General features: G+C 42.2%; 1 protein-coding gene across 3 annotated transcripts in view; it reads right to left on the reverse strand.

Moving 5' to 3' along the window:
* The window catches only part of efr3a (EFR3 homolog A (S. cerevisiae)), a 219416-nt gene that overhangs the window by 86490 nt on the left and 109885 nt on the right, over nucleotides 1-23041 (reverse strand). For all 3 annotated transcript variants that reach the window (XM_055867573.1, XM_055867571.1, XM_055867572.1), the window contains exon 8: nucleotides 6021-6161. In XM_055867573.1, the coding sequence (XP_055723548.1) occupies nucleotides 6021-6161 (141 nt within the window). The remainder of the gene's footprint in view (nucleotides 1-6020; nucleotides 6162-23041) is intronic.

The following is a 23041-nucleotide window of genomic DNA, read 5'->3' on the forward strand; positions in this document are numbered from 1 at the left end:
CAGGTTAGGAGAACTTAAGCAGCAGCTGAGGATAAAAAAATAATACTTTTGACGTTAATTTGACAAAAGATGGATACCTTCCCACCCCACTCTCCATTCAGCAGCACAGCAGCGGAAAGACGACACAAGGCGTCCACAAAATGAAGAAATTATAAAACTGATGTTGGACAATCAAAATCTATATGTAAATAAACAAAATTCGTTAAGGCTGGTTCAGTAAGAGAAAGCTCATTTTACAATGCTTCTGTGAAACGAGTCCCGAGGCATGCATTTATGAAAGCACAGTTCTACTGGATGATGTTAATAAATGTTATGTTCATTGTAATTTCAACTATTGTGGGGTCGTGACTCTTGGCATATGTGATATACGCGGCTTGTTGTTTATAACTATTTTGTCTACTATAGGCAGTTACCTTCCTAGTGAAATGGTAACTCTCCAATGTGAAGTTGTCAACGATGTTTCCTTTCCAAGTGCTACTGAAATGCACCAATTGCGCATGATACACATCATTACTCTACTCTATCAATCCATTCCAAATCTATATAATGATAAACATGATAAACGGGTGGCATATGTTGGTCTTGGTTAATGCGCAGCAAAACTGCTAGGACTGGGCCTGAAGAACAATCATTTACTTGATTTTGCGCTGGACCTTGGCCTGCTTAAATTGAGCTGCTGTTGTTGAGAAATGAAAACTGTCCAACTCCTTGGAACAGCTTGCAATGAGCATCAGCCTCGTTACGTTGTCCTCAAGAAGGCGTGACCTTGAGGCCCGTCTTTGCTGTTCTGGAGAAAGAATTCCCTCTCGGCGGGCACACTGGAAACAGGGATAATCAACACAATCTTCGCAAATGTTGTTCAATCGGTGTACACTTAGCTGAAGTCCCTTATGAAGACCTTGCGTCTTTTGTGTGGGTAAAATTAGAAACACACACCGACACTAATTTCCAAGCAGCTTGAGGATTTACTAGATTATTAAGTATATTTTGCATTGAACTTGGAGCACTTCGACTGGTATTTCTCCCGGACAATTTGGCCAGCAACAATTGTGTTTATGTGCAAAAAATAAATACATCTGGGCCAAAAGCAGATTTACCGGCAAAAGGAAACCCTTGTGTTTGTGTGTGGTGGCGACATCGCTCCAGTTGACCCTTGTTGGCGGACGGCCCATGGTAAGCGTTTGACCTGGAATCACGTCCGACACCACGGGAGCCAACGTAGAAACGATTTGAGTAGAGCAGCCGAAAGACCCTGGGGATGGACAGTCAAAGGCCCTTATCATGTCCAGAAATAAACCCATAACCTTTAGCCCTGTGCTTCAAGTGTAAAAAAAAAGGTCCTGAATTCCAAATGGACTCCTATAGTCACTGTAGCTGAATGTACCAACTCAAACTCCCCGGTCTGATATACAGATCCCCACATAAAAAGCATCTAACAAGCCAATTACTTTGACAGGCGATTCATTAAAATATCACACGAATGTGTGTGCATGTCTCTCTTCATAAAAGTGGAGGCGGGGAAGAAGAGCAGCTGAATCTTGACTTGTGATGAGGGAATGGAGGTGGTGTGAACTTTTTCTAAAACTAGATATATCTATATATAGTACCAGTCAAAAGTTTGGACACACTTACTCATTCAAGGGTTTTTCATTACGCTTTACTATTTTCTACATTGTATAATAATAGTGAAGACAACCAAACTATGAAACAACACATATGGACTCATGTAGAAACCTAAAAAAGTGTTAAACAATTCAAAATATATTTGAGTTTTGAGATTCTTCAAAGTAGCCACTCTTGATGACAGCTTTGCACACTCTTGGGCATTCTCTCAACCAGCTTCATGAGGAAGGCTTCTCCAACAGTCTTGAAGGAGTTCTCACATTTGCTGAAAACTTGTTGGCTGCTTTTCCTTCACTCTGCGGTCCAACTCATCCCAAACCATCTCAATTGGGTCGAGGTCGGGTGATTGTGGAGGCCAGGTCATCTGATGCAGCACTCCATCACTCTCCTTCTTGGTTAAATAGCCCTTACACAGCCTGGAGGTGTGGTGGGTCATTGTCCTGTTTAAAAACAAATGACAGTCCCACTATGCGCAGACTAGATGGGATGGTGTATCACTGCAGAATGCTGTGGTAGCCATGCTGGCTAAGCGTGCCTTGAATTCTAAATAAAGCACTGACAATGTCACCAGCAAAGCACCCCCACACCATCACACTTCTTCTTCCTTGCTTCACGGTGGGAACCACACATGCGGGTGATCGTCCGTTCACCTACTCCGCGTCTCACGAAGACACGGTGGTTGGAAGGAATCACAAATCTCAAATTTGGATCAAAAGGACAGATTTCCACCGGTCTAGAGTCCATTGCTTGTGTTTCTTGGCCCAGGCAAATATCTTCTTATTTTTGTTATCCTTTAGTAGTGGTTTCTTAGCAGCAATTCAAACATGAAGGCCTGATTCACGCAGTCTCCTCTGAACAGTTGATGTTGAGATGTGTCTGTTACTTGAACTCTATGAAGGATTTATTTGGGCTGCAATCTGAGGTGCAGTTAACTCTAATGAACTTATCCTATGTAGCAGAGGTAACTCTGGGTCTTCCTTTCCTGTGGCGGTCCTCATGAGAGCTAGTTTCATCATAGCGCTTGATGGATTTTGCGACTGCACTTGAAGAAACTTTAACGTTTCTTGAAATTTTATGGATTAACTGACCTGTCTTAAAGTGATAGACTGTCATTTCTCTTCGGTTATTTGAGCTTATCTTGTCATAATATGGACTTAGTCTTTTACCAAATATGGCTCTCTTTTGTATACCCCCTTACTTAGTCAGAACACATCTGATTGGCTTAAACACATTAAGAAGGAAAGAAACTCCACAAATTAACTTTTAACAAGGGACACCAGTTAATTGAAATGCATTCCAGGTGACTACCTCATGAAGCTGGTTGAGAGAATGCCAAGAGTTTGCAAAGCTGTCATCAAGGCAAAGAGTGGCTACTTTAAAGAATGTCATTTATTAAATATATTTCTATCTGTTTCACACTTTTTTGGTTACTACATGATTCCATACGTGTTATTTCATAGTTTTGATGTCTTCACTATTATTCTACAATTCAGAAAAAAGTAAAAAATAAAGAAAAACCCTGGAATGAGCAGGTGTGTGCAAACTTTTGACTGATGCTGTATATATAAACATCAATGTAAACAGGATACCCCTGAGCTCAATTTCGAGTCTCATAGCAAAGTGTCTGAATACTTATGTAAATATGCTATTTCTGTTTTTTCTAAAAACAGTTTTCGCTTTGCCATTATGGAGTTTAGTGTGTAGATTGATGAGGAAAAAATAGAATTGTATACATTTTTCAAATAAGGCTGTAACATAACAAAATGTGGAAAAAAGGAAGGGGTCTGAATACTTTCCGAATGCACTGTATGTTCATAGCTAGCTAGCAGCACAAGCAAACGCTGTGCAAATATCTCTTTACCCACCAACAATCTCTGCACAGCACAACAAGGTGAGTCCAAAAATGTATTGTATGCTGCTGCATAAATGATGTAATATGCCAGGGAGATATGTATACTGTAACTAAGAAAGTAATACTAAGTGTATGTTGTGTAGTAAGCTGTTACTAGCCCATGTGCCTCACTAATAATTTGGTACCTTTTCCCCTCATCATTTAGCCTACTGTTCTGACTTGGTGGTGCACATGTAACCTATTGCTTGTTTCAGAGAACTGTCAACATTGAATATTGTAAGAGCTTTCATTGGCTGCTTATATGCCCCCTTTATTTATCCTACAGTTCTGACATGGTGTACAGGGAGAATACTGTAAGAACGGCCCATGTTCTGAATTCTGTCGCTGTTCATTTCAAAAGTGCTGAACAAACAGTTATATTGGCTACGTCCACCCTAGCTCGCTCATTAATGTCTTTGGCTCCTGAGTGGCGCAGCAGTCTAAGGCAGTGCATCTCAGTGCAAGAGGCGTCACTACAGTCCCTGGTTCAAATCCAGGCTGTATCACATCCGGCCATGATTGGGAGTCCCATAGGGCGGCGCACAATTTGTTTATGTAAGTCAGCCATATCAGCTATGTTTTTTCAAAGGCAGTAAATTAGGCTGAATGAACTGTTTTGCTGGCAGGAAAGGCGCCGCTGATAGCCATGTGTAGCAGTGGTAAGGTGTTGGGACTGCTGTTGGGACTAACAGTTTGTCGGCACTGTTTGGCACCGTCATAGTGCAATTAATGTATTGTTTAGTGTTGTGTAATGGCTTTGCTGGCATGCATCTAAAATACCATTTTTTCCCCACCAAGATTTACATTGATATAAATCGCCACTGTTCCTACATATATTTGTTGGTTGTGCTTGCCTGGAACTAATGACAGGCGGACCTATGCTTCATGAACGGTATATTTTCACCTGATTGGTTATCGGAAGCGTAAAGAAAAAAGATGATCTACTGTAGAGAAGCAATTATCTGCAGCAAAACCGTCAGGAAACCTAAGTAATACCCTGGGTAATCTTGAACTTGAATGTAACAGAGGGGTTTTCGAACACTTGAGGATTAGGGAGAGTGTACATCAAATCAAATTGTATTTGTCACATGCGTGAAATGCTTACAAGCCCTTAACCAACAATTCAGTTCAAGAAATAGTTAAGAAAATACAAACAAAATGCAACAATGTTATTCTATCTTTCCTCAATTGTATGCCATCTATAGCACTGGGTCATGTTCATTACGGCAATGCTTTGAAACTAAAACAAAATGAACATGATCCTGTATTCGAGTGGTACAAACTATCTCCTCGACCTAGACGCTCCTCCTGCACTGACGTTGTTCCAAATGCCAACAATAACTGTCGATGAACTGAATCTGAATGGGTGGAAACCAAAACACTAGGTAAAACAGGCCATCCCCAGGGCTGTATTCAATAATGCACACTGTACTAAAACAATTTACATGGAAAAAAATGTAAGCAAGTGTTTCTCATTGGACAAATTCGGGTATGTTCCTCGTTTTGGCCTGTTTGCTTCTGTTTGGTTCTTTGTGAATTACATACCAGTTTTCGACAGGACCAACGACACCATAACGTCACTGCTTCTTCAACTAGACTGCAACAATAACGGCACTTTGATGATGATAAATAATAATAACAATGAGTGTAATGAAGCAACACTTGGCGACACTCTTTTTAATCTGCCACCACCTCCTGCAAAACCAACTGGATTTGAATAAGCAAAACACAGGGGCGGGGTAAAAATAACTTCCCGAGCCCAGCAGAAAGCTCTGCACACTCCACCGCACGGTGTGGTTGAGTGATTTAACAGAAAGCGAGAGAGAGAAAGAGCGATAGGGAGAGAGGAGAGAGAGAAGTGTGCATGTGCGTGTGTTACAGAGAGAAGAAATATCACTCCAGCTCCCCCAGACAGGACCCTGTGAGGCTGTGGATTTGAGACTGATAACGACTCCTCGGCTAAAACGACCGCCATCTCGTTTCCCCCACGCCGCTCAGACAGTAACTGGGTAATGTTTGAGCTTCTGCTCGGTGGAGGGAACCGCGGCCAATGAGAAAGTGTGACTTAGATTCAGTCGCAGAGGTCTGTGAGAGTGGGTGACCGTGTTACTTGGATGCGGTCAGACTATTAAGTCTTGGTTGGAAGAACTTCACCTCAGTAGGTATTGGATCAATAGATAATATCAATTAGATTGATTGACGCTTAAAGATATTTTTTTCAAGAGAGACCAGCTATGGTTCCTGTTTTCAACCCAATAGTGAAAAAGGAAAATGCGGTTGCTATTTGGAATGCACCTTGCATGTTGGTCGCCATATTCTACATCAATCTTAAAATGACCTTGTCCCGTGCCTCCTCCTACACTACGTGACGAGACATAATGAGACCACCGCAGTCAGAGTCAGTGTGTGGCAGTGATCGCTGGTGGGCGAGACCATCCTCCTATATAGCCACCCACCAGCCTCCTCTGATGTGACGTCTGTACATCCTGGTGCCACTAGTACTTACACTAGTACGGGGCGGACGGCGTTGTTCATGTTGCCGTAGGCGGCTCTTCCCAGCAGCTCTCTGAAGCAGCTCTCGGCCAGGGACGCAGGGTTTTCCTCACCATCCTGCCCTGTCTCCGAAGGCGTGCCGGGTGGGCCCACCCTGAGGGAAGGAGAGAGAGAGAGAGAGAATGAATCAAAATCACTGTTTCCTTACCACAGATAAGCACAATGCAAGGTGGTGCACCCATACAGAATATATGCATTTCCTTGAAATAAAAATGCACAAGTACCAGTAACATCAATAACAGTATCTCAAAAAATATTGAATAAGAAAATGTAAACGACGTTGCAGCGAGCTAGAGAGAGCGAGGGGGGGGGGGGGGGTGACTGGAGACAAATCAACAAGAGCGAGAGAGTGCAGGTCTAGAGTAAGTCAAATCAGCAATAAATCTGTAAATAATCCGTCTATCAGAGAAAAGGTGTTCGTGTGTGTGCCTGATGTGAAATGGCTAGCTAGTTAGCGGTGCGCGCTAATAGCGTTCAATCAACTTATGAGTGTGTATGAGTGTGTGAGAGAACGTGTGTGTGCGCGCACGAGCGAGAGAGAGAGACAGACAAATGAATCCACGTCTTCATGACGATTTACACGACTACACTATATAGACAAAAGTATGTGGACACCCCTTCAAATTTGTGGATTCGACTATTTCAGCAACACCCGTTGCCGACAGGTGTATAAAACCGAGCACACAGCCATGCAATCTCCATAGACAAACGTTGGCAGTAGAATGGACTTACTGAAGAGCTCAGTGACTTTCAATATGGCACCGTCATATGATGCCACCTATCCAACAAGTCAGTTCGTCAAATGTCTGCCCTGCTAAAGCTGCCCCGGTCAACTGTAATTGCTGTTAATGTGAAGTGGAAACATCTAGGAGCAACAACGGCTCAGCCGCAAAGTGGTAGGCCACACACGCTCACAGAACAGGACAGCCGAGTGCTCGGTTGCAACACTCCCTACCGAATTCCAAACTGCTTCTGGAGGCAACCTCGGCACAAGAACTGTTCATCGGGAGCTTCGTGAAATGGATTTCCATGGCCGAGCAAGCACAAAGCTAAGACCACCATGCGCAATGCCAAGCGTCGGCTCGAGTGGTTTAAAACTCACTGCTATTGGACTCTGGTGCAGCAAAAACGTGTTCTCTGGAGTGATGAATCACGCTTCACCATCTGGAAGTCAAAAGGACAATCTGGGTTTGGCGGATGCCAGGAGAACGCTACCTGTCCTAATGCATAGTGCCAACCGTAAAGTTTGATGGAGGAGGAATAATGATCTGGGGCTGTTTTTCATGGTTCAGACTAGGCCCCTTAGCTCCAGTGAAGGGAAATCTTAACGCTACAGCATACAATGATATTGTAGACAATTCTGTGCTTCCAACTTCGTGGCAACAATTTGGGGAAGGCCCTTTCCTGTTTCAGCACGACAATGCCCCCGTGCACAAAGCGAGGTCCATACAGAAATGGTTTATTAAGATCGGTGTGGAAGAACTTGACTGGCCTGCACAGAGTCCTGACCTAAACTCCATCGGACACCTTTGGGATAAATTAGAATGCAGACTGTGAGCCAGGCCTAATCACCCAACATCAGTGCCTGACCTCACTAATGCTCTTGTGGCTGAATGGATGTAGGTCCCCGTAGCAATTTTCCAACATCTAGTGGAAAGCCTTCCCAGAATAGTGGAGGTTGTTATAGCAGCAAAGGGGGGACCAACTCCATATTAATGCCCATCATTTTGGAATGAGATGTTTAATGAGCCGGTGTCCACATCCTTAGGTCATGTAGTGTATGACTGTGTCCAAAATGGCACCTTATTCCCTATATAATGTACTACTTTTGATCAGAGCCATATGGGTGCACTATATAAGAAATAGGCTGCAATTTGGGACTGTGGGATAATCTCAATTGCATTCTCCTCGCCTCCTTCTCAAAACCCATTGGATGAGAAAGCCAACCTTCTCCTCCAATGGGGTTTGAGAAAGAAGTGAGGAGAGATGACGCGAGGAGTATGCAATTGAGATTCTCCCTATGCGTTTCCCTTTAGTGGGGAGTTGGAAGTGGAAAAAAATTGTCATATTTCTACGTGAAGCCTAATGAGTTTGTCTGTACTGAATAAACAGTGTGTCTGTTATGTGTGATATTGGCAAATTAATGAAATGCTAAATCATTTCCCCGCAATAAGCCCGGCCACAGATGGGCATCTGTTTCTCGGGAGAGGAAAACAATTATTTGCAGCCCACACGCAGTTCATGGAAAATGTTACGCTTATTGATTGTTTTCCAACCAAGCAGAAAGAGCGAGACAAAAGGAGGGGGGCAGAAAGAGAGAGACAAAGGGAGGGGGGGATAGGGGCAGAAAGAGAGAGACAAAGGGAGGGAGGGATAGGGGCAGAAAGAGAGACACAAAGGGAGGGGGGGTAGGGGCAGAAAGAGAGAGACACAGGGAGGGGGGGGTAGGGGCAGAAAGAGAGAGACACAGGGAGGGGGGGGTAGGGGCAGAAAGAGAGAGACACAGGGAGGGGGGGATAGGGGCAGAAAGAGAGAGACAAAGGGAGGGGGGATAGGGGCAGAAAGAGAGAGACAAAGGGAGGGGGGCTAGGGGCAGAAAGAGAGACACAAAGGGAGGGGGGATAGGGGCAGAAAGAGAGAGAGAGAGATGATGCAGTTTGAACCACTGAGAAAATAATATCTGTCTAGCGGCCATGCGGCAGTCAAGGTGGTCCACAAGGTCGCTTACTTGATCCGTGGTGCGACACCATTTACAAAAAGAAAGCGACCGGCGCAACAGCAGGAATAATTTTAGACAAAGAGCCATTCCCTCGCAGACGACCATTAAACAGTAATCTGCAGTTCGAACAACAACGAAGCAGCTACTGTTCTGTTAAACAGCTGTGGGATGGGGCTGGAGAAATCCAATTCATAGACTGAGCTATAGACACAAAGACATCAAAGACAAACAATGGAGTAAAACAAGCTTATATTTTGGGTTCGTATGGGGTATGACAGTTGAACTAAGCTCATGAGAAATGTATAAATTACTGTTATATTTTTCAAGATTCAACGGGTATATATAATTCATTTAAAAGCAAAAAAAATGGATTGGGGAGGTACTAAGCTAAAATATGGTATTTTTTTAAGATGGGCATTCCATTTGTATTTATTATGGATCCTCATTAGCTGCTGCCAAGTCAGTAGCTGCTCTTTCTGGGGTCCAGCAAAATTAAGGCAGTTATGCAATTTTAAAAACATTACAATACATTCTCCGATTTCACAACACATTAAGGTTGTGCCTGCAGGCCCCTACTCCACTATCACATACAGTTGAAGTCGGAAGTTTACATAACCCTTAGCCAAATACATTTAAACTCAGTTTTTTTCACAATTACTGACACAATTCCTGACATTTAATCCAAAACTACCTGCCACCCCGTGGTCATTGTCATGTATTCATTATCTTTAAAAATTTTGTAGTTTGCATGTTTCAGTAATGATTAACATGTTTAAACAGTCGTAGATCTCTGCTTGATTTAGCTTTTGGTATATTTGGCATTTTTACACCTACAGTACATTCTGAAAGTATTCAGTCCCCTGAACTTTTTCCACATTTTGTTACGTTACAGCCTTATTCTAAAATGTATTTATTTTTTATTTTTTACTCAATCTACACACAATACCCTATTATGATAAAGAGAACTGGTTTTAAAAAATGTTTGCAAATGTATTGAAAAAAAACAAACACATATCTTATGTACATAAGTACAGATGAAGTCAGAAGTTTACATACACCTAAGCCAAATACATTTAAACTCAGTTTTTCACAATTCCTGACGTTTATTGTCGTAAAAATTCCCTGTCTTAGGTCAGTTAGGATCACCACTTTATTTTAAGAATGTGAAATGTCAGAATAATAGCAGAGAGAATGATTTATTTCAGCTTTTATTTCTTTCATCACATTCCCAGTGGGTCAGAAGTTTACATACACTCAATTAGTATTTGGTAGCATTACCTTTAAATTATTTAACTTGGGTCAAACGTTTTGGGTAGCCTTCCACAAGCTTCCCACAATAAGTTGGGTGAATTTTGGCCCATTCCTCCTGACAGAGCTGGTGTAACTGAGTCAGGTTTGTAGGCCTCCTTGCTCGCACATGCTTTTTCAGTTCTGCCTACACATTTTCTATAGGATTGAGGTCATGGCTTTGTGATGGCCACTCCAGTACCTTGACCTTGTTGTCCTTAAGCCATTTGCCACAACTTTGGAAGTATGCTTGGAGTCATTGTCCATTTGTAAGATCCATTTGTGACCAAGCTTTAACTTCCTGACTGATGTCTTGAGATGTTGCTTCAATATATCCACATCATTTTCCTACCTCATGATGCATTCTATTTTGTGAAGTGCACCAGGCCCTCCTGCAGCAAAGCACCCCCACAACATGATGCTGCCACCCTGTGTTTCACGGTTGGGATGGTGTTCTTCGGCTTGCAAGCTTTCCCATTTTTCCTCCAAACATAAGGATGGTCATTATGGCCAAACAGTTCTATTTTTGTTTCATCAGACCAGAAGACATTTCTCCAAAAAGTATGATCTTTGTCCCCATGTGCAGTTGTAAACCGTAGTCTGGCTTTTTTATGGTGTATTTGGAGCAGTGGCTTCTTCCTTGCTGAGCAGCCTTTCAGGTTATGTCGATATCGGACTCGTTTTACTGTAGATATAGATACTTTTGTACCCGTTTCCTCCAGCATCTTCACAAGGTCCTTTGCTGTTATTCTGAGATTGATTTGCACTTTTCGCACCAAAGAACAATTATCTCTAGGAGACAGAACGCATATCCTTCCTGAGCGGTCGGCGGCTGCGTGGTTCCATGGTGTTTACTTGCATACTATTGTTTGTACAGATGAATGTGGTACCTTCAGGTATTTGGAAATTGCTCCCAAGGATGAAACAGACTTGTGGTCTACAATTTGTTTTCTGAGGTCTTGGCTGATTTATTTGGATTTTCCCAAGCAAAGAGGCACTGAGTTTGAAGGTAGGCCGTGAAATACATCCACAGGTACACCCCCAATTGACGTCAATTAGCCTATCAGAAGCTTCTAAAGCCATGACATCATTTTCTGGAATTTTCCAAGCTGTTTAAAGAGTCAACTTAGTGTATGTAAACTTCTGACCCACTGGAATTGTGATACAGTGAATTATAAGTTAGATAATCTGTCTATCAACAATTGTTGGAAAAATTACTTGTGTCATGCACAAAGTAGATGTCCTAACCGACTTTCCAAAACTAGTTTGTTAACTTCTCTAGGGTAGGGGGCAGCATTCGGATTTTGGATGAAAAGCATGCCCAAATTCAACTGCCAGCTACTCATCCCCAGAATATAAGATATGCATATTATTAGTAGATTTGGATAGAAAACACTCGGAAGTTTCTAAAACTGTTTGAATCATATCTGTGAGTATAACAGAACTTATTTAGCAGGCGAAACCGAGGGAAAACCATTCAGATCTTTTTTTTTTTTTTTGAGGTCACTCTTTTTTCAATGAGATTTCATTGGGAAACCAGATTTCTAAGGGACCTGCTTGCAGTTCCTACCGCTTCCACTGGATGTCAACAGTCTTGAGAAATTGGTTGAGGTTATTCCTTTGTGTAATGAAGAAGTACCGCCATCTTGAACGAGTGTCACATGAAGTGTCCTGTTAGATAGAAGCGCGTGACCAGAAATCTAGCTATATATGGTTTTAATCCTGTATTGAACACAGATCATCCCGTCTTCAATTTTATCGATTATTAACGTAAAAAAATACCTGAAGTTGTATTACAAAAGTAGTTTGAAATTTATTGGCAAAGTTTACAGGTAACCTTAGATATTTTGTAGTCACGTTTGAGCAAGTTCGAACCAGTGTTTTTCTGGATGAAACGCGCTAAATAAATGGACATTTTGGATATACACTGCTCAAAAAAATAAAGGGAACACTTAAACAACACAATGTAACTCCAAGTCAATCACACTTCTGTGAAATTAAACTGTCCACTTAGGAAGCAACACTGATTGACAATAAATTTCACATGCTGTTGTGCAAATGGAATAGACAAAAGGTGGAAATTATAGGCAATTAGCAAGACACCCCCCCAAAACAGGAGTGATTCTGCAGGTGGTGACCACAGACGACTTCTCAGTTCCTATGCTTCCTGGCTGATGTTTTGGTCACTTTTGAATGCTGGCGGTGCTCTCACTCTAGTGGTAGCATGAGACGGAGTCTACAACCCACACAAGTGGCTCAGGTAGTGCAGTTCATCCAGGATGGCACATCAATGCGAACTGTGGCAAGAAGGTTTGCTGTGTCTGTCAGCGTAGTGTCCAGAGCATGCAGGCGCTACCAGGAGACAGGCCAGTACATCAGGAGACGTGGAGGAGGCCGTAGGAAGGCAACAACCCAGCAGCAGGACCGCTACCTCCGCCTTAGTGCAAGGAGGTGCACTGCCAGAGCCCTGCAAAATGACCTCCAGCAGGCCACAAACTCTACAAACTCTGACTCTACTCATACCTAACATAATCGTTTGGTGTGCTTTCGTCGTAAAACCTTTTTGAAATGGGACACTTTGGCTGGATTTACAACAAGTGTATCTTTAAAATGGTGTAAAATACTTGTACGTTTGAGGAATTTAAATGATGGGATTTCTGTTGTTTTGAATTTGGCGCCCTGCAGTTTCACTGGCTGTTGACGAGGTGGGACGCTACCGTCCCACATACCCTAGAGAGGTTTTAACAAGAAATGTGTGAAGTGGTTGAAAAACAAGTTTAATTGACTCCAACCTAAGTGTATGTAAACTTCCGACTTCAACTGTATCTACAACCCAAAACCCATGTGTACGTGTGTGTTTTGTGCATATTTTATCACGTGAGTATGCATGTGCCTGTGCCTATGCTTGTGTTGCTTCACAGTCCCTGCTGTTCCATTAGGTGTATTTTTATCTGTTTTGTAAATCTAATTTTACTGCTTGCATGAGTTACTTGATGTGGAATAGAGAAGTGCTTTATAAATGGACAGACTTCTCCCCATCTAAGATACTGTTGTATCAACATGTTTTGACAATGACAGTTTACAATCCAGGGTTACCTCAAGCAGTTTAGTTACCTCAACAGGCTCCATATCCATATTATTTATTACAAGATTTAGTTGAGGTTTAGGGTTTAGTGAATGATTTGTACCAAATACAAGGCTTTAAGTTTTTGAAATATTTAGGACTCAACTTATTCCTTGCCTCTGTCAGGTTCACCTTGGGGTCATGTACCAAATGTTTGATGTATTATAATGATTGATTATGCTTATGTTGTATTAATAGAAGGGGAAGGGATACAAGACGCCTCCCTCCTTACATGTATAGGATCCTGGACTACAGATTAACAATATATATATATTCATTATATAAGTGTAATATTATTCCACAGTCTTTTCTAATCTCTGCCTCTTATAAAGAAACTGTCTGAAAAATGTGTGACAGAACTCTGCAGGGGAGTGTAAGAGATAAGAGACTAGTCAGACATTCCACTAAAAATCAATTTGGGGAGTGGACATTTACTGCTGAGCTTTTAGATAACACTAAAACTCTTGTTTATATAGCTGTGTAGGCATGGATTTGGTATCATGAGTAGAAGGTAATGACATAGGCAGTGACATCACTAAGATATGACTGCAGGCATAATAAAACAACTCGGACCCTTTTCTATTTTCCAGAACTTACTCGGAAACATGCGTGCTATGATCCTGTTGGCAACTTCTGTCTGCAATTGCATTAATAAAGGTTTTTGAATGATTTAATTAAAGAGATTGTCTGAATGCTAATGATTGACAAAGAACAAGGAATGAACCCCATCACCACCCATTCTGAAACTAAATGCAGCTCTTTGTTAAGTGTTGCAGTCATTTTAGTCGCTGTAGTAGCTGACGTGTATAGTGTTGAGTCAACCGCATACATAGACACACTGGCTTTACACAAAACAAGTGGCATGTCGTTAGTAAAGATTGAAAAAAGTAGGGGGCCTAGACAGCTGCCCTGGGGAATTCTACCTGGATTATGTTGAAGGGTCTTCCATTAAAGAACACCCTCTATATTCTGTTAGACAGGTGACTCTTTATCCACAAAATAGCAAGGGGTGTAAAGCAATAACACATTGCTTTACACCCCTTTACACCCCTTTACACCCCTCAAAATATAATGCTTGTCTTTCATAATTTGGTTAGATATACTTGGATGTGTAGTGTCAGTGTTTGTTGATGGCATGTCATGCCTAAATTGCTAATCTTGCCATCGAGAAACTCATTAAAGTAGTTGGCAATATCAGATGATTTTTGTGATGCATGAGCTACCTTATTCAATGAATGTCATTTAAGGTGCTCCAAAGCTTTTTACTTTCACTATTTATCTCACTTATCTTTGTTTCATAGTGTAGTGTCGTCTTCTTTTTATTTAGTTTAGTTACGTGATCTCAATTTGCAGGACGTTTGCCAATTGGTTGTGCAGCCAGACTTATTAGGCAGATGTAATGGACTGAGACGGATCCCATGCAAAAAAAAAACTGTCATGTTACTAAGAGTGATGCTATGGTGCGTCAATAGACTTAGGGATAAAAGCTGAGCTTCTTTCCCCATTCTGGTCAAGTCAAAGTTTCTCCCAGAGTAAAAAAATTAATAGAATCAAATGTCCTTGACCAAATGCTTTCTACCAGGTATGTTTAGTTAGATCACAAAAAACAACAAACGATGTTGTTCAATTAAAAAGGCACAACATGGATTGCATTTCGAGTGTGTGCGTCTGGCCTGTCTCCGTCTGTACAGGCCAGATTTGATCCAACTAGCATTGTTAAAAATCAGTCTTCACACAACTACATATATTTCCTGCGTACACATGACTCACGGGATGTTTTTGTGCCCACAGAGGGTCAGGGCCCTGGCTAAGCATCCTTTCTAAAGGACGACACCACAATTTGCACCAGGTCAGGCATTAGCATTCATAAAAAGGGGAGTCAGGCTTTTTCTCCAACCCTGCTCTAGCTAGCAATCCTGATTTTACTAATCAGCTGCAAAAGCAGGGCAGGACCAACACCAAATAGCTCTCCAGGAGGATTGGATACCTCCGATTTAGAAGACATAGGAATCATAATTTGTATGCATTCCATCTTAATATTATTCCGTTTCCATTCCCTAGGTGGACATGGCAAAGATTGAGCAACCACACTCTTCTGTGGCCTCCACTCCCCATCATTGTAACGATCCCTAACTATTGACACCCCCATAATCAGAATCCTCATTGTCATCACCATCCACATCATCCCATTCCTCAGAGGTCGTATCAAGCAGCACCTTGGTTCATGTGGCAACGGGACAAAAAGGTTAACCTTGTTGGTGATGTCATTCTGATTGCATTGTCAATATCCTTTTTCAAGAAAAAGGTAGCCAAGACACATTGGTGAATGATGATGATGATCTAGTATGAGCTAACCCAACTCAAGCGCATGCAGCCTCGGTCGAATCAATGGCAGTGATAAGTTGACAGCTGGGGCACAGTAGCTCAGCTGAGATCGTATCAATGTCTCCTTGTGGAGCTAATTTCTTCTCATGCGTCATATCGCACGCCGCCGCGGCTCAGAGTCTAAATGACACTAGCAACTTTGCATTCAGGTCACACTCTGGCACCACAAAGACCATTAAAAAAGTATCAGATATCCTTCACCCTATGCTGGCAGGGTTTTGGTAGCTCGAGCCTTCTTTCCCCCCAAAAAACAGCTCCATTACTTATCTTTGGACACGAGATGCTTCAAGGAGAAAGAGGTTGACTTTTCATAATCTCTTCCATCTTTAGGAACAAAATAAACCAGAAATAGGGTGAACAAAATGGAGTTTGCCACAGACCGACCAAAAGATAGTCAACCAGACATTGGGCAAGCAGCGGGTTTGAGAGCATTGCATAAATGTCAGTGGATGTGACATTAAACGCGATGCCAGACCCGGCGTCCAATTTCAGCATACACAATAGCTTTGATGTGCTTCGCCTCTTTCAAATTACACCCCCCCCCACCCAGACCAACCCTGAGCTGACCCCACGAGGTGCACACATCTTCTACCGTCGACTGAACCGGGAGTGGGGGGCTACATATTTCTCCCCTGATCTGGAGGACAGTTATCTTCCTAAGCGCAGACTTGACAGTTTAATAGCTCCGCCTTATGAGGGGCCAGGGAGGGAAGAAAGTCACCAGAGAGTATGGGGAACTATTATGGCCCATGGTGGCTTGAGAAATGCATCCTTACATTCCTTTGTTGTTGAATTATTTTAATTATCACAGAGTTGCCTAAGCAATGGGTACATTCCCTTTCCTCCTTCCTTCGTACACATGTTCCTTCCCTCCTTTCTTCTTAAGTACAAACTTACATATGTATATAGTCCCATCGGAAAGCATCGCTTTACTTTTGCCATATGTTGTGGTGTTACAGCCTGAATTTAAAAATGGATTAAATTGAGATGTGTGTCATTGGCCTACACACAATACCTCAATGTCAAAGTGGAATCATTTTTCTATCATATTTTACAAATGTATAAAAAAATTAAAAGCTGAAATGGCTTCAGTCAATAAGTATTCAACCCCTTGGGTATGCTTGTCATCGTGAAGGACTAGGGAGTTTTACTACGTCATCGTCAAGGACTAGGGAATTCTATAGGACAACCTGCTTCAGTCTGCATTCCAACCGACACTGGACAAATTCACCTTTCAGCAGGACAATACCCTAAAACGCGAGGCCAAATCTACACTGGAGTTGCTTCCCCAGGGTTCTACAAAGCTAAGTGGAATTATTTTGTTAAGATCCAACCAAGGATCATTTAGCTATTTGATTTAGAATTGTAATGGTAAAAAAAATATATACTCAAATGATTTGATAAATTAGCCCAAACAAAAGCATTGAATAACAGATTCACTACATGGAACAACAGATAGTCCCCCCAAAAACATCTAAAGGGAGTTTGTTCTGACAAGTCAAATACATCGGAGATAAACTACATGATCAAAAGTATGTGGACACCTGCTCATCAAACATCTCATTCCAAAATCATGGGCATTAATATGGTATTGGTCCCCCCTTTGCTGCTATAACAGCCTCCACTCTTCTAGGAAGGGTTTCCACTAGATGTTGGAACATTGCTGCGGGGACTTGCTTCCCTTCAGCCACAAGAGCATTAGTGAGGTTGGGCACTGATGTTGGGCGATTAGGCCTGGCTTGCAGTCGGCGTTCTAATTCATCCCAAAGGTGTTCGATGAGGTTGAGGTCAGGGCTCTCTGCAGGCCAGTCAAGTTATTCCACACCAATCTCGAAAAACCATTTGTCTCGACATCACTTTGTGCCCGATGACATTGGCATGTTGAAACAGGAAAGGACCTTCCTCAAACTGTTGGAAGCACGGAATCGTAAAGAATGTCATTGTATGCTGCAGCGTTAAGATTTCCCTTCACCCGAACAAAGGGGCCTGCCCGAACCATGAAAAACAGCTCACCCACCAAACTTTACAGTTGGCAAAATGCATTGGGGCAGGTAGTGTTTTCCTGGCATCCACTAAACCCTGATTCGTTCGTCGAACTGCCAGATGGTGAAGCGTAATTCATCACTCCAGAGTCCAATGGCGGTGCGCTTTACACCACATTGCATTGCGCATGGTGATCTTAGGCTTGTGTGCGGCTGCTCGGCCATGAACAGTTATTGTGCTGACATTGCATCAAGAGGCAGTTTGGAACTAGGTAGTGAGTGTTGGAACCGAGGACAAGCGCTTCGACCCTCGGCGGTCCCGTTCTGTGAAATTATGTGGCCTACCACTTTGTGGCTGAGTTGTTGTTGCTTCTAGATGTTTCCACTTCACAATAACAGCACTTACAGTTGACCAGGGCAGCTCTAGCAGGGCAGACATTTGACGAACTTGTTGGAAAGGTGGCATCCTATGATGGTGCCACGTTGAAAGTCACTGAGCTCTTAAGGCCATTCTACTGCCAATGGTTGTATATGGAGACTGCATGGCTGTGTGCTTGATTTTATACACCTTTCAGCAACGGGTGTGGCTGAAATAGTCGAATCCACTAACTTGCACGGGACTCTACATACTTTTGTATACATAGTGTATATAAGAAAGATTACGAAACAGATTTTTTTGGACATGTATTTAACAATTTTTTTACACTAAACAGTCTCCATATACAGCACCAGTCAAAAATTTAAACACACGAACTCATTCCAGGGTTTTTCTTTATTTTTACTATTTTCTATATTGTAGAATAATAGTGAAGACGTCAACACTATGAAATAACACATAAGTAATCATGAAGTAAACAAACCTGCCTTAACGACAGGTCTGCACACTTTGAATTCTCTCAACCAGCTTTATTAGGTAGTCACCTGGAATGCATTTCAATTAACAGGTGTCCCTTGTTAAAAGTTCATTTGTGAAATTTCTTTCCTTAATGCCTGTGAGCCAATCAGTTGTGTTGTGACAAGGTAGGGGTGGAATACAGAAGATAGCCCTATTTGGTAAAAGACCAAGTCCATCTTATGTCGAGAACAACTCAAATAAGCAAAGAGAAACGACAGTCCATCATTACTTTAAGACATGAATGTTAGTCAATACGGAACATTTCAAGAACTTTAAAAGTTTCTTCAAGTCCAGTCGCAAAAACCATCAAGCGCTATGATGAAACTGGCTCATGAGGATCGCCACAGGAAAGGAACACCTAGAGTTACATCTGCTGCAGAGGAAAAGTTCCTTAGAGTTAACTGCACCTCAGATTGCAGCATCAAATAAATGCTTCACAGGGTTCAAGTAACAGACACATCAACATGCACTGTTCAGAGGAGACTGTGTGAATCAGGCCTTCATGGTCGAATTGCTGCAGAGAAACCACTATTAAAGAACACCAAAAAAAAGAAGACATGCTTGGGCTTAGAAACATGAGCAATGGACAATAGACCGGTGGAAATATTTCCTTTGGTCTGATGATTCCAAATTTGAGATTTTTGGTTCCAACTGCTGTGTCTTTGTGAGACGCAGAGTAGGTGAACAGATGATCTCCGCATGTGTGGTTCCCATCGTGAAGCATGGAGGAGGTGGTGTGATGGTGCTTTGCTGGAGACACTGTGATTTATTTAGAATTCAAGGCACACTTAACCAGCATGGCTACCATAGCATTCTGCAGCAATACGCCATCCCATCTGGTTTGCGCTTAGTGGGACTATCATTTGTTTTTCAACAGGACAATGACCCAAAACAACTCCAGGCGGTGTAAGAGCTATTTGATCAAGAAGGAGTGTGTCAACTCAATTTAGATGGTTTGGGATGAGTTGGACTGCAGAGTGAAGGAAATCAGCCAACAAGTGCTCAGCATATGTGGGAACTCCTTCAAGACTGTTGGAAAAGCAGAAGTTGGCAGATCGGCTGTACCGACTTCAGACGAGCCCAAAACCGAGAACACCATTGTGTTTGTGAGTCTCATCTTTCCATAATAGTTTGAAAGGCCAAACCGTTTGGACCTTACAGACGATTTTGGGAGAGGATCGATTTTCAGGATGTCTCATGTTCTTACAAACACCGCTCTAGCTCTGTCACCATCACCGCAGATGCGGAAGTTCTACGTCGGCAGATATGGTGGATTGAGATGCATCAAAGGCAAAAAAAAATTGATATCTATAGCTTAAACTGACATTTTTAATGGGGATTTTTTTATTATACTAATTTGATTTCCGTTTTTAGTTTTGCCTTTGAGATCACAGTGAATACAATTACATGACAGGGGGCACCTGATCCTACTGACTCCCCATGGGGATGAAAACATTCATAACCCTGGTTCTATGATAATATGAGTGAGATGTCTTCAATTACATTTACTACCTCTCCCTGACAGAGTATGTAATACCTACATGTTTCAAGCAGACCAGCATAGCCCCTGTGCCCAAGAACGCCAAGGTAACCTGTCTAAATGACTATCGCCCCATAGCACTCACATCTGTAGCCATGTAATGCTTTGAAAGGCTGGTCATGGCTCACATTAATACCATAATCTCTAACACCCTAGACCCATTCGTATACCACCCCAACAGATCAATATGCGACACAATCTCTATTGCACTCCACACTGCCTTTTCCCACTTGGACAAAATAAAGACCTACGTGAGAATGCTGTTCATTGACAACAGCTCAGTGTTCAACACCATAGTGCCCTCCAAGCTCATCCCTAAGCTAAGGACACAGGGACCTGAACACCTCCATTTGCAACTGGATCCTGACCGGATGCCCCTAGGTGATGAGGGTAGGCAACAACACATGCATTCTTAAGTCTCCTTCTGTACTCCCTGTTCAACCACGACTGTGTGGCTGCGCACGACTCCAACACCATCATTAAGTTTGCGACGACGCGACGGTGGTAGGTCTGATCACCAATGACGATGAGACAGCCTATAGGGAGGAGGTCAGAGACCTGGCAGTGTGGCGCCAGGACAACAACCTCTCACTAAACGTCACCAATACAAAGTAGCGCATCTTTCACGACAGGAAACTTGTAGAGGGGAGACCGGGTTGCCACGTACCCGGGTCTGCGAGGCAGGAGGTGGCAAGGCTAGCCTTGACGCGGTAGCTGATTCTGTTTTTGAGTCTATTGGCCAGAGAACCTAGTAGGTCGGGCTGGTCAAGTAAGTTAGCACAAAAACAACTGAACGTTATGTGAACTATGCAAGCTGAGCTGGTGTGCTAGCTGAGGTAGGCCGTCTGAGCATTTTGCCTAGCTTAGGTTAGCTGGGTTTACATTTAATCTGAGGTGAACTATACACGAGAGCTAAGCTAGCAATTGCAAGACGGTGGTTAGCTAGCTAGCTATGTGTTATTATATCTTTCAAAAAACAGCGCGGTAGAAAGGACTAACGTTAGCCAAACTACAAAAATGTTGTTGCCCTGAATTTGGTGCTATCGACAGATCATTTGGAAAAAGTCATGGACTACTTTCTGCACATGCACATGCACGTGAACCGGAGTGACTTGACAACTTGGCCAAACAAGATGTGGCTACAAACAAAACTGAGTTTTGGTTCCAGTCTGCCATGAAGCGTTCATCCATGTATACAGGTAAGAGTCTAGCTACATTTTCAGATATTATATGTTTTCATTGCAAGTTAAAGCGTACTGTTAGCTAGTGAATGTTAGCTTGCTAGCTCAAATTATGTGTATGATCTGTGTAGTAATATTATTCGAATCAGAAATTCTTTTGCATTACTAGTTACTGCTTAATATTAGCTAGCTAATTTTGAACATTGTTGGTTAGCTCTTTAGCTACCTGCAGATTCATACTACAGCTAAGACAATATTTGTAGTAGTACGAGTTGAGATTATACCAGTTCATTGTTTAGCTAGATAGCTAAAGTACATCTCTAAACTCCACTTCGCCAGATGATTATATGACCCTTCCAGTTAGCCAGATGTGTCTGGGGGTGGTTACGGCAATCTATTGAACATGTCTAGACAATAGTGTCCCATCCACTTAGCTAGATGTGACTGGGGGGTGGTTATAACATTTCCTTCACATGACTCATCAATTTAGACAAGTGTGTCAGGCAAGCGTCATCTAATAATTATACAATACTTTTTATCTTATTATTTTTATCTGGACACATTCTGTTTTTGATATAGCTACTATGCAAGTAACCGTTTCACTGTACCATTTACATCTTCTGTATCCTGTGAATGTGACAAATACATTTAGATTTTATTTGATATAGTGTGTGTTTACCAGAGATGGTAACATGAAGAACATCATAACCTGCACCAAAGTCAGATTAGGATACAGGACAAGGACTAGATAAAGTGTATTTTTACCTGGAGTTTATCCTTATTGTAGGCTACTACTTTTACCACTTTTAGTCTTGAAATCTTTGGTAGTTTACTAAACTACTCACTCCATCTAGCACATAGCCTCACATGTCAATCCTTAAAGAGATGGGTGGGGCTAAGGCTTAAGAGGTTGGGAACGATGCTGAATGGGTGTAGACAAAGAAGAGCTCTCCTGTAGGTGTCCCAAAACATTCAAGGGACATTTTCTCAAAAGTGCAGTCACAGGTTTATCAGCTTTCCAAGCAGAATTACTTTCCCAATGTTCCTCAACTGCAGTGTATGATATACAATTTTCTAGGTCTCTACTTTTATCCAATGTAAAAAACGCAATTTCAAATTTTGCTACATAAGACCGAATCGAGGCAGTTGGCCACAAATATAGTAGAAAGAGTAGAAAATGCAAAAAAGTAGAAAATGAATTTTACTTCAACACAGAGACGAGAGCAGAGGTCCTACGTTCGGCAGCTTTAACCTTGCGGTGCGCTTAAGAACAGTTAAGCAGGGATCAAGTCGTGCTGAGGAAAGCTTCAGGAGCGTAGTAAACTTCGCAAGGAAGAGAGCGAGAATAACCAGTGGGTGGGTGAGTGGCGCCTTATAAAACGGGAGGGGCTCACATCATTCACCAGTCAACCTGTCTGTTTCTGACAGACCTTGTGTGATTGGTTCTTCCTAGTAGTGATCCGCCTACTGCGAATCCCATTGTGGTACATAAAAAATAGCATTTGAATGAACCCCTTTACTTCTGATGAACTACTTGCGGGTAAACTACATGATTCAAAAAGTATGCTAGCATGAATAACCTGTACAAAGATGGGTGTATCATGACTGCTCACTTTTATCTTGACCACATTGCGCAACGCAACAACTTCAAGAGAAAGGGACGCAACCAATTTCCTTGGTTATACTGTAGTCACAGAAAAGCCATGTACTTTGTGAATACCATGTGATTGACAGGCGACGAGCTAAAAAAGATGCTGGAGAATGTGTCGTTTACCCCTCCCCACCTAGCCCCAAGTGTCATTACCTTGATAAGGCGGTAAACATGTGGCGAAAACAAATGTTAAGAGACAGACACTGTTGT

This window comes from Salvelinus fontinalis, chromosome 17 (genome assembly GCF_029448725.1).
Source record: "Salvelinus fontinalis isolate EN_2023a chromosome 17, ASM2944872v1, whole genome shotgun sequence".
NCBI classification, from domain to species: Eukaryota; Metazoa; Chordata; class Actinopteri; order Salmoniformes; family Salmonidae; genus Salvelinus; species Salvelinus fontinalis.